Here is a 12341-nt window from a genome sequence, read left to right as displayed (position 1 = left end):
AGGTCCATGCTGGGATGTGGAGACGTAATGGCTTCTCCCTTATCAACCAGATCTATTTTTATCATAATGTGCGGTGCAGGCAAGAGATGCTAGACCGTGACGTGATGCTCCTTCAGATAGCTGCTACTCTTATAGACTCCAATGAGTTCCTGGTACACCTCATGAACAGGTTCAGCTTGATGAGCTGGGCACGAGAAGACTATGAGATCAACTATTTAAGAGTAAGTCATAAACTGTTTTTCTGCTTGTTTTAGGCCTAGAATCTCTGTGGCCATAGCATTTACTAGCCCCTGGTTATCCTTGATGCCTTTAGGGAAAAAAAATCTCCTGTGGCCACTATGCTGTCTTTCTTTTCTGTTTTAACCATCATATCCTTCCATGAGTTTCTAGGCCAGTGATTTTAGCAGTACAGGTGTAACTTTTACAGAGATATGTGCTTTTAACATACAGGTTTAGTAATATAATTCACTGATGCAATCCCTTTCCCAACATGATGCAGTGTGGCCCAGATCAAGAGCAATGTAGACTCTTCATTTGCTGTCATTCATTTTATATAGCTGCCCAGCCCAATTTGTACTTCTGTGGTGCCCCCCAGCCTTAATTTTTTGTTTCTTGCTTTTTATAATACCTAGGCATCATGTGCCATCAACTACTCATTTTATATTTAAATTACTTTGAATTTGAGGAATCCTGATAATCTTAATGAGCAGTAAGAAGGTCTAAATCAGGGGCGTGCAAACTTTTTGGATAGAGGGCCACAGTAAAACCATCTGAGGCATGATCGGCCATACACTCATTATATTGCTTTTAAAATTCAAAGTTAATAATAAATTTAAAGACAAAATGCATACTTACTGTTTATTGACTGTGAAATGAGTTGTTAATGGGATGGGTGACTTTGTACTTGCTGCACGAAGTCTGCAATGTCTGGCTGGATGGATGACAGCAACACGAAGGGTGTTTAGTAGTTGCACATCAGTAATAGAGAACCTTAATTTGTTCCTTGTTATATTAATTTTTGAGAAATGCTGTTTATATAAGGATGCACTTCCAAACACTGACAAAATTTTTTGTGCGTGAGCAGAAAGTTGTGGATAATCTGCCCCCTTGTGTGTTGGGGTCGCTTAAAGTGTTCACGGTAATTTCAGAGGGCTGCATGTGGCTGTAGGGCCGCAGTTTGCACAGCCCTGGTCTTAATCAATTCTGTATGAAGCCTACATAGAGGAGTACTGTACTTGTTCCAGCTGTTCACTGTGCTTGTAAAGCAATAAGCATCTAAAGACTTAATTAAGCAAGTGCATAATGTGGTAGTAGAAATGGAAATTTTGTTTGCAGTGTTATAGTAAGTAAGAGAGTTGGTAGGGTTTAGGCATACTGTGAGGATGTGAGAAAGCTACCAAGAGTGAAAGACCTTACTGGGGTACAGGTTGTTAATGTATAAATTTTGTAAATTGTTGGGTGTACAATGAATGATTGCTGGTGTTTAATCGTGCAGTGTATAATGAGTTGGTGAATGTTCAAAAGAAGTGTAACTAAGGGTAGGATGGGGGAAGAGATAAACCACTTAAGATAAGGATCCAGTTAATTAATTCGTTAATGGGGCCATTTGTTGAAGTAAAAGGAACAGCCATATGGTCCTCTGGTTCACTGAGGTCACTGCTAAAATTGTGAAAATGATGGATAGCTACTATAATGATGATAAACTGCTCCATAGCTCAGGGTTCTAGGATTCACCTTGCCTGTCCGGGATTTGTTTCCCAGTTGAAGTGGCGTATTGGGTTTTCTGTGTACATCGACTTTAACACACTTGGCAATAAAAGGAGTACATTGTCAGGAATGCTTGCAGATGGTGGCACAACTTTTTGATCAGCTAAAATCCTGATAAAGGTGGGAGGTAACCCAGTATTTAATGAATGCTAAGACACAGGATTTGCATCTCTTGAGCCAACTGTACTGTAACAAGAATATATATTTTTGTTAAATTGAAAGAAAAAAATATTCGGTTTAGAAATACAGCTGCTCCCTGACTTACGGCGGGGTTAGGGACCCAAATCCAGGTCGTAAGTCGAAAATGCTTAAATAATACATAGAAAATCTAAAATGGGTGTCTCTTTTTCTTCTCATCACCACAAAACTCTCACTTTTAAGCTTGCCAGCCATTTTGAAGTGAATTACAAACGAAAATTTTGTCCGTACACAGCGCAATCACTGAAATTGGGACTCGAAAATAGGTAATTTGACAAAATTTTGGTACCACTGAGGCGGTCGTATGTCCGGGTGGTCGTATGTCGGGGAGTAGCTGTCCAATGAATGGAGACGATTCAAGGGCACTTGATGAGCACAGGAAAGAATGGTGAAGCAATGGAGTGTAATGGTGTGGAGAGATAGAAGCATTTGTTTCACCTGGAGTAATTCTTTTTTCTTATGTAGGCTGAACACTTTAATGAGTCACTTCATATACAGTACAGTATACTGTATATTGGCTTGTCCACCAGTACAACACTGAAGTTTATTCAGACAGAAGGAATTCTTGTGGTGACAGGCCAAAAGGGGATGTCGTTAGGTAACACTGTGATTGGTAATTTTATTTTACAGTGCATCACTCGCCGATCACTGTAATCATTTGTTAAAACTCTTCACTGATAACTAACTGCATAGCTGCCTTGATAGTGAATCAACATATGACCCTGAGCTGTGACAGCCATGAGTGGTACTGAGTTGTAGCTGACAGGAAACAAGAATATAGATCTAGATAATGACTTGTTTTCTTGACATATAAGACACAGATCTACATACTTGTTCATGAAAAGCTTAATGCAGATATTTTACCCCTAATCATTAGACTTGTGCATAATTTTTTGCTCCAAGTCCCCTCTCATTATTATGCATCATACAGTCTCTCCATAAACTGCTGTAATATATATACCCATAAGCCACTTGAAGCCATAGTGTAGTGTTATCCATATGCTGTACACATCTACGTCTTGAATGGAAAGAAGTTATAGTGATACAAGTACAGTCATGCGTCGCTTTACGTCCGTCCGAACAACGTCCGATCGCATATATGTCTGTGGCCCATAAAAATAATAAGAAAATAATGGGGATAAAAAAAACCCGTTCAGACAACGGGACGTAGTGGACGTAAGTGGCCTTAGAGTGGGCGCCCTCACGCATGCATCAAGTGTTCTTAAACAAAATAGATTGTGCTGCCAGGCGTATGATGATACAGTACAGTAACTATATATCCATAATATGTTTTGATGGATATAAGAAATGCCTATGTTACTGGTTTATGTTTTTTGGCTATTGTAGTGTACAGTACAGTACTTTTAATTTGATTTCCTTACTTACAAAATAAAAAGTTTACAAACTGTATAACAGTGTACTGTATGCTTGGTTTTGCCTCGTCGGCAATGTAGGCATTATGTTATTTTATTAGCCTTTTTAACCTCTGTGTTTCATTAGTTGTGTACGTTATCTAGTGAATTTAGTCAATATTGTACAGTACAAGTACACTGCAATATTCCACATACACGTAAGTATAAATACAAAGTTCACAATGGGATGTTCGGACAACATCCAAGTCGGTTAACTTCACGTTCCCAAGAACGTATTTAGGACGTTAAGCGGCGCATGACTGTATACAGTAATACACAAACAATCAAATTGTTTTATCTCTCACCTAACATTGACTCTCTTCTGTGCAGGGTAATGATGAAGACAACATGAGACAAACAGTAATACTGGTGGAAGAGTACCTGCAATTGGTGATGACACTGGTGGCCGAGCGCTACACGCCAGGCATCGGGCAGGTTGAAGAAGAGGACAGAATTAAGAAAGAGATCGTCCAGCTCCTTTGTATTGAACCCATGCCACACTCGGTGCTCAACAAGGCCCTCCCTGAAGGAACCAACCATGAGACAGGCATGGAGAAGGTAAGTACCTCGTAGTGCTACGGTCAGTTCTCTTATAACACAGTACAGTACTGTAGTTGCATTCCTGAAAAACGCTGCATTATAGAAAAATTGCATTGTAGTAACCAATGATTTACTGGGAATTAAGGGTTATGTGATAGTAGGTTCGAGAACACCATGACATGGGACCCACATTCAATTTCATATTATTGTTAGTTTTAAGTGTTTTTATAATAACTGTCTTTTAGTTTGATAATATCATTCAATAAGAGAATAAAAATATGACGAGGGGAATTTTTTATATAGGATAGTGTGTTAATGTAAGTTGCTACGCAATACAAAACGGAGCCGTGAAGGAGGGTCCAGAAACGAAAATTATGAAATACATAATACGTCGTGGAGTATAGCACTCATAGGAGCTTTTAATGCTAAAACCTTTATAAATCAAAATATTTTAACCATAAGAAATGTAAATAAACTTATAAGAATGTTTTAACACTCACGACAAGAGAAGATGGTTGTTTGAGACGAGTGGTGGAGGTGGAGTAAATCTGACAACGGAGGTGAGGGTTCATACAGCTTTATCACATCTAATTTTTGTTCAAGTTATAGCTTTTCTTTATTTTGCTACACCTCCACCACGACCAGAATGCTTCACACCCTTGCCCCACATTATAGTTAAAAGCAATAAAGTTGACACTGTACAGTTCTTGTACTAAGTTAAAGCACAGTCCACAATAACAGATGTCTGATAGTTATGGAAGATGAGCAAAGACTGCGGGGGTGGCGCATCCCACCTTGTGTGATGTTATGCTGAGGTGACTGAATAACTGCTTATTCCTACTCGAGTGACATACTTTTGTTTACTCAGTTGCGTTATATCCAAATCGCATCTGCATTATAATAGATGTGTTTCCTACTATACATTCTTCACATTATAACCCAATCCTGCTCTGAAAACACGTGTTATAGGAGAACTTGCTGCACTTCTCAAACAACAGGGATTATTATACTCTTGCAATTGTGGGTTTTTCTTTTTTTTTTATCTAGTTCCTTTCATGTTTTTGAAGAATGTTTTCCCTAGAGATATAGATGAAGTTCACTTTTCATGGTTATAACTCTTATGGTTCCAGGATGGTAGGCATATCATGGTCTTGTAGGTGGAGCAGTTTCATTTACATATAATAGAACTATAATATGACTGTTGAATGTTTGCCCTGGACTTAATTTTTTTTCCATTTCTTAAGCAAAGAAATAGATATGACAAAAATAATTTATTGCAACTGAATCTTATGTTAGTGACACTAAAGTTAGTTAGTTAGGTTAGGTTTTTTTGTTTTAAGGGTTTTAACTGGAAAGGTTTCTTTTACTGCTTTATTTTCAGGTTTTGATTCATGTAATTTTGGTTCACATAACTGAGGTTGAAGAAGGTAAGGTTAAGGGTACAGTATAATGACCATAGGACAGATTTGGTTACAACTAAAAATGTTTTACCCCACGAACAATTTTCTACTTAAAAAAAATGTGAACTGTCTGTGCACGAGACAAGAAAGATTACTGTTTTATATAATTGTTGATGTGTAACAAGAATATTCTCTATCACTTTTATGGTATCACAAATACTTAATCAAATCTCTCGTACAGGTTATTGACGAAGTTGCAGATTTCAAGAAATCATCTGGTGCTACAAAAGGTTATTTTGAACTTAAGAAGTCTTACTACTCTCACTACAACCTGTTCTTCTATCACTACACAAGGGAGGAACAGAGCAAGTCAGAGGTAGGCAAATACAACATACCATATTGTTCCCGGTCACCCTGCTAAAAGAGAACACAGAAATAACAGGCATTTTCCTTTGTGTGTTGCCAAATGCACACACAACTTTTTTAGCACAATTTAACTAAAGTAAATAGCTGTATATTTTACCCAACTTTGTGTATAGATACAACATATCACAAGATCTCAGAAGGGATTGTGTATGATAATTATTAGTACTGTATTTTCTATTATTACGTATTGCCCTAAATTATTCTTTTGATTTTACTGTGGTGGGGGGGACTTGTGAGTATCATTAATAGATGGATATACAGTAGAAGGTTGAGGTGAAGGATGTACTGTATTAGAAGTGAGGTATTTGGACTTTGTTCATACCTTCAATAGTTTATGAAGATATTAAAGCATTGAAAATAAATGGAGTTTGGCTACCTCACATTAAAAGGAAAAAATTAATCAGTAATTTGGATCACATGAAGTTTAACCATGGTAAACTTAACTCAATTTAATTATCACAGTACAATATATACCAGTAAACTGGGGTGCCTAATAATTTTGATATGCTTATCTATCTATTTTTCATTGCTCTGAAGTTGTGTAGTTCAGAATTACGTGTTTTCAGGTTGGGCAGCGTGCAAGGAAGAAGGCAGCAGGTGAGGAGGAGTGCTGCCCACCCCCCATCCCACCACCCTTTACTGTGCCATTCACTATGATTGTCAACATCCTTCAGTGTGACGTGTTTCTCCATATTATTAAGACTGTCCTCAAGAGGTTAGTTATTTTGACATTGTTATTTATATAATTATTCTTTTTATTATTATTCCTGTGTTGTTGGGTGTATAATCAAGGCTTGAAATTTGAGGTACTGTACTGTAGTACCTAGAACTTCAGGAAGATAACCAAATTTAGGTACCAGAACAGGAAGATGCAGTAGTGCTTTAAGAGGAAGGAAGGAAGTAAGAAGAAGGAGGGGCAACTAAATATTAACACCTTTAGGATATAATGAATACTCTTAAGTGCTGATGTCTATTGTATTTGATCAGTTTGGTCCCAAGCTTCACCATTAGGACTGAGACCCACTCTTGCTGAAACCCTAATGTGGTCCTAATAGTTTGGATATTTTAGTATTTTAGATTAACCCCTGGGTTATAGTCGCCACCCCCACCCTCATGTATGGGTATATTTGGGAACATTTAAAAAATAATTCTAGGCTTGCAAACTGGTGGCTATGCATGATATAAACAGGTTGGCAACACCGGGGCTAGGAAGAGTCAAGAATGTTTGCGAAGTGCCATGTGTGTGTGTTAAAATAGTAATGAGGTAAATGCTCTAATTTGTAGACAGTATGAGATACAGGACACTTGTTTTACTGTGTTATTACTATTTACACTATTAACAATCATTATTTCTGCTCCAGTAATTGATCATAATAGTAGACTTGTGCCTGGGGGTGGTCGTGTAAACACGTGATGAAGGGAGTCAAGTTCATGAGGCGAGATTCTTTCATCACAAAAGCTGAGAGGAGGCTCATGTGTGGTTGAGTGAAAGATAAATACCTGCTTGGCAACATAATCTAGCCTCTTAGGGATTATGAGGAAACTTTCGTCGTGGCCCTCGAATTCTCCAAAGCATGGCACAAGTCTTTGCTTTCTAAACATCCCTCTTATGGTTTCTCTCCCCCAATTTGTTTTCTAATCTCTAGCTTCCTTGAGAACCGATCCATGGCAGTTGTTGTCGAGGGATCGATCTCTCGTTCTTTCTTTACCAATAGTAGTGTCCCACAGGGTTCTGTTCTTTCACCTACTCTCTTCCTTCTTTTTATCAATGATTTACTTCATACTACAACTAATTCTATCCATTCTTAAGCAGATGATTCTACTCTTCACTCCTCTTCACTTTTTCCTCTTCCTCCTAATTCTCAAACTAGATCTGTTTCTAGAGCTGATATCATTACATCTATCAATGCGGATCTGTGCAGCATCTCTGAATGAGGAAGTAGAAACTTAGTTAAATTCAATAGTAATAAAACTCAGTATTTACCAATAACACTTTCTAAATAAGATCATCTCCCACCAATTACATTTCAGGATGCTATCATTCTGCCAAATTCTAAAATAAATATGCTAAGCCTCACCATTTTCTCTAATATATCATGGAAGCCACACATCCTCAACATTGCTAAAGCTGCCTCCCGAAAGTTGGGAATGCTGTACAGATAATGTAGCTTCTTCACTCCTGAGCAGTTGCTTCAAGTATATAAAGGATTCATTCGTCCTAACTTGGAGTACTGCTCTCATATCTGGGGTGGCCTTCTTCTGTCCAACTGTTAGTTAGGGTGGAATCAAAGGCATTTCATCTTATTAACTCTCCTCCTTTGGTTGACAATCTTTCTTACCCTTTCTCTTTGCCGCGATGTTGCTTCACCTCTCTATTTTACTGGTACTTTAACGGGCAATGTTCGGTGGATTTGGCATCCTGTGTACCGCCGGCAAGGCCGTGGGCTTGTAACACACGTTTTGCGCGCGGTGCCCATCGTTTCTCTGCGGATGTCGGTCACACTAGAATAACCCATTATAGTACATCCTTCTTTCCTCACACAGCCAAACTGGGGAATGCTCTTCCTTCTTCTGTGTTTGCACACTCATACAATCTGTCTCACTTTAAAAAGCTGGTTTTCCGGCATCTTTGTGGTGTAGATTAGTATAACCTTTTTCTTTTCTATTTTTAATTTTTTTCTATTCTTATTTTTTCACCCCCTCGGCGCCGTTGTGGGTTGCTTGGCACAGCTAATTCCCGTAAAAAAAAAATCAAAACGTCATGTGACGTGACCCAAAGCCTAAGGGTCAAGCCAGAGCCCAACTGACCCGAATCTTGCCTAATACTGTACTGCATATTATTGTAAAATTATATTTATTTATTCTACATGCATTGTTGGTATATTATACAGGGTGTTCCAAAAGTCTGTGGTCATAGTCAGAATCCACCAAATATCTTTTCTTCATCAAGCATTCAAATTAAATGCTATAAGCTTACATACAGATTATAGATACAAATCCTTGCACATAATTTCATCTGAATTTTTCTCAGTTCCTCGGCATTAATTTTAATACATTCATTCTGAAACTATCCATTTTGATGATAAATGAGTAAGAACATTTGATGCATCCTGTACATACTGTAGGTAGTAGGAAGCTACCAAACAGGGAGGTACTACCGCCTGGGAAAATATTGGAAGCATAATGTGTTGTCTGTGGTAGACCCTGCTGCCATACGGCATCACGAGAATTGTGACCAAGTCCCAGGTTGCTGATCTGACTTTCTGCCCCATTTACACACAATTGCAGGGTCTCAATTGTTTCTCTTACCATTGACAACACAACATACATATATTGTTTCTCACTTTTTATCTTTTTTTCATTTTTGTAATTCTTTATTATTACTACTGTACTACTACCTGTACTACTATTTTTTTTTTTTTTTTTTTTTTTACACGTGGCCTCCAGCCTCCCCCACTACTACTACTACTACATTTTTGCCCCCAGGCCCCGATGTGGGTCAGTGACCTGTGCCTGGGTGGGCAAATCCCCATAAAAAAAAAATTAAATAAAAACATTATTAACTGAACTGAATTTTACTATTTACTCTCACAGAATGAGTGAAACCAAAGCTCAGAGTGTGAGTGAGTCACAGCTGCAGAAGGTCCTCCACTTGGTTGGCTATGCACTTCATGAGGAGGAACGATACCACCGTAACAACGATCCCTACTTTCATTTCACCCGTCGTGCCCAGAAGATTAATCTCCTCTCCCTGCTCGAGGGTTTGGTTGGACATCACCGAACATCCACACACAAAGATCTTTTGGCATGGACCATCAGAAAGTAAGTTGGAATATACTGGAAGGGAGTTTGTTTAACCAATTCTCCCCCCAATAACCACTACACTATGTGTTGATTATATTATGTTGATTCCTTCACTTGTTGAGAGGTATCAATCCAGTCTTAAATTTTATGTACCCCATGATTAACCCATTACAGAAGTGGAAAGGATGGATTGATTAAAATAGTTTATTTAGACAGAAAATACAGATACTAAGTGAACAATAACAACACTGTTCACATGGCTGAGGCTATAATGAGAGCCAAGGCACTCTTGAAGAAAAATTTGATTGAAAAAGGCAATCATCAAGGATTTCTTTGCATCATCCTATTGAACTGCTGACTATGATTAATATTGGTTGTAGATGCTTGAACATGTCTGTAAATACAAATATTTTCTACTGTTCATCATGGAACTGTCATAATTATTTCTCCCATAGGTACCATGCAATTCTTAATCTGTCCACGGACTCCACAAAACAAAGCCAGGCATCAGAGGCAGTACTGGCCTCGACCTCAACCTCCGAGTCAGCCACAGCTACAGCCGAGAAGAAAAGGAGGGCCGACATTGCCGCCCAGAGAAAAGCTCGTATTATGGCTAAGATGGCCTCTATGCAACAAAATTTCATCAAGACAAATGAAACATTTTTTGAGGTGAGAGGGAAAGTATTTGTGTTGGGATGACTACTTATAGTGTGTTTTTCCTTGTAAGGGGAAGAATGTGTTCGTGTTGGGGATCATAATTTGTTGCTGCTTGTTGGCGCTTGGTTGTTTGAAGTGAATGCTAAAAGTAGATAGATATCTTGGAGCCTTGTGGAAAAGGAATATTAGTGAACTGTATATGTGATGTATCTACTCAACCTGTAACAGGCCTACAGTCCTATGGGACCTCAATTTCACTGTTATCAATACTGTTTATCTCTGTCAACTACCATCTATTTGAAAGAATCCTTCCACAGAACACAAACTTGCTCCACTATATTATTTATTAATGTGTGTCTCTTTCTTTTATAGGAAACTCCCTCAACAGAACAGGTAGCAGACATCCCAGAGACCACCCCCATGGAATTAAGTGAGCAATTAACTGAGGACATGATAGCAATTGGTCCACGCCAGACACTAAGACCGCCTTTGGAAGTAACGTAAGTCTTTGTAAATTGTAGTTAATTTTAAAATTATTTCATACTTAATAACTAGCTATTTTTATGCAGTCTATTAGTTGGTGAAATTATCAGTGGTTAACCCCCACTCAAATGTTAATCTTGCCATGAACTGGTGGTTTGGGCTCCATATATCCATTTGTTTATTTATGTCATCAGCCATATCACAGATCTACAGGAATGGATTTTGTTCATGGTGAGAGACACCTCCATATCTACACCATTTTGCATTACAGATTAATACTCATATTTTCCATTAGGTTCTTGTTTTGTTAAAGGCTTGGTCATTATTTATGATTTTTTATATATTGAATGTTCTTGAAGTTAAAGTGGGCTATTTTGTCACCATGACAGGTACACATGCATCCTATGCCATCAAGAGGACATTGTTGGTAGAGGAGATGGTAGCACAGGGAGGCCAATGGTTCTTGGTGCCCTCATTCAAAGATCTACTGTGTTATCTCGTAACCGTACCCGACATTTGGACCAACCTGAGAGTCATGACCCACTGTTGTTGCCTTCAGACTTGCACTGGGGTGCACATACTTCTTCTTGTGGTCATGCCATGCATGCACAGTGTTGGCAGAAATACTTTGATGATGTACTTATCAAAGAGAGGCGGAGACCTTATCGGTGAGTACCCTGTATACTGTTTATGTATATATATGCTATTCTGTAAGTATTTACTAGAAAATTATAATACCTACTGTATTTGCCGGTATATAAGACGCACCACCGCAAAAGACGCACCCCTATTTTACAAGGATATTTTGTGGAATTTTTTATTATGTTTCGTCATCCAATTATTGAAAGTGATTTTAAAGTGGTTTTGTAGGGGAAAACATATGATTTTGTGCATGTAAATACAATATATACTGGAATCAAGTAGGAAATCATATATAGTAACATTATACTAACCCAACTCTACCTATGATCAGAGCAGCTGTGTGGCTTGTTTATATTTTGGTCAAGAGAATTAACGACAGGATGTGAAACTCGTATTTTTAGCTGTGATGTTTTGTGCTGCCGCGATCGGCCACCAGGGTGTAGCACCATATGCTATTGTTTTGGCGTCATCGACTCATTGCAAATGGCTGACTGGTGGCTGAACTTTCTGTTAACATTTCTTTAATCTTTCTAGGAGCATTTTTCATTAAGATAAAAAACAAATGTTTCTTAAAGGTAATACAGTCCTTAAATAATGTAAGACATGTATCTGGTGTGGGTTACGTATGCTGGGGATGGAGGTACAGTGAGATGTTATGAGCTTTCCTCTGCCGTTAAGCCAATGTAAGCCATTATTTACGTCTTCGACAAATTTGCCGTAAGTTTGTGATAATTTGGCTTGTTTTTCAATATTTTATTATTAGTAATATTATTAGTAGCACAATTTTTTTGCTTAGTGGACTACTGCTCGTCCCAGACTCCCTAGCTAGGCACCTCCGCCTATGGCGCTCGGCCTCCCATCCGTAATATGGGCGCATTAGATGCAGGGTGATTTGTGATACATTTAAAAAAAATAGAAAAAATGCGTCATACACATTTTTTGGATTCTAAACTAGGGGATTACAGAGATCCCAAGCTGGACCCCAATCCTGACCTTCACCATATTGGACTCA

General features: G+C 38.3%; 1 protein-coding gene across 1 annotated transcript in view; it reads left to right on the top strand.

The window, feature by feature from the left end:
• LOC121876144 (E3 ubiquitin-protein ligase UBR2-like) overlaps positions 1-12341 on the top strand; it is an 85971-nt gene that overhangs the window by 22964 nt on the left and 50666 nt on the right. Inside the window, 8 exon segments of the mRNA XM_042381081.1 lie at positions 3-221; positions 3708-3935; positions 5559-5693; positions 6310-6458; positions 9338-9565; positions 10003-10216; positions 10577-10704; positions 11077-11355. Of these exon segments, the coding sequence (XP_042237015.1) occupies positions 3-221; positions 3708-3935; positions 5559-5693; positions 6310-6458; positions 9338-9565; positions 10003-10216; positions 10577-10704; positions 11077-11355 (1580 nt within the window).

This window comes from Homarus americanus, unplaced genomic scaffold (assembly GCF_018991925.1).
Source record: "Homarus americanus isolate GMGI-L3 unplaced genomic scaffold, GMGI_Hamer_2.0 scaffold34921, whole genome shotgun sequence".
In the NCBI taxonomy this organism is placed as follows: domain Eukaryota; kingdom Metazoa; phylum Arthropoda; class Malacostraca; order Decapoda; family Nephropidae; genus Homarus; species Homarus americanus.
The sequence above is the reverse complement of the archived record's forward strand: the minus strand, read 5'-3'. Positions and strand labels throughout refer to the sequence as shown.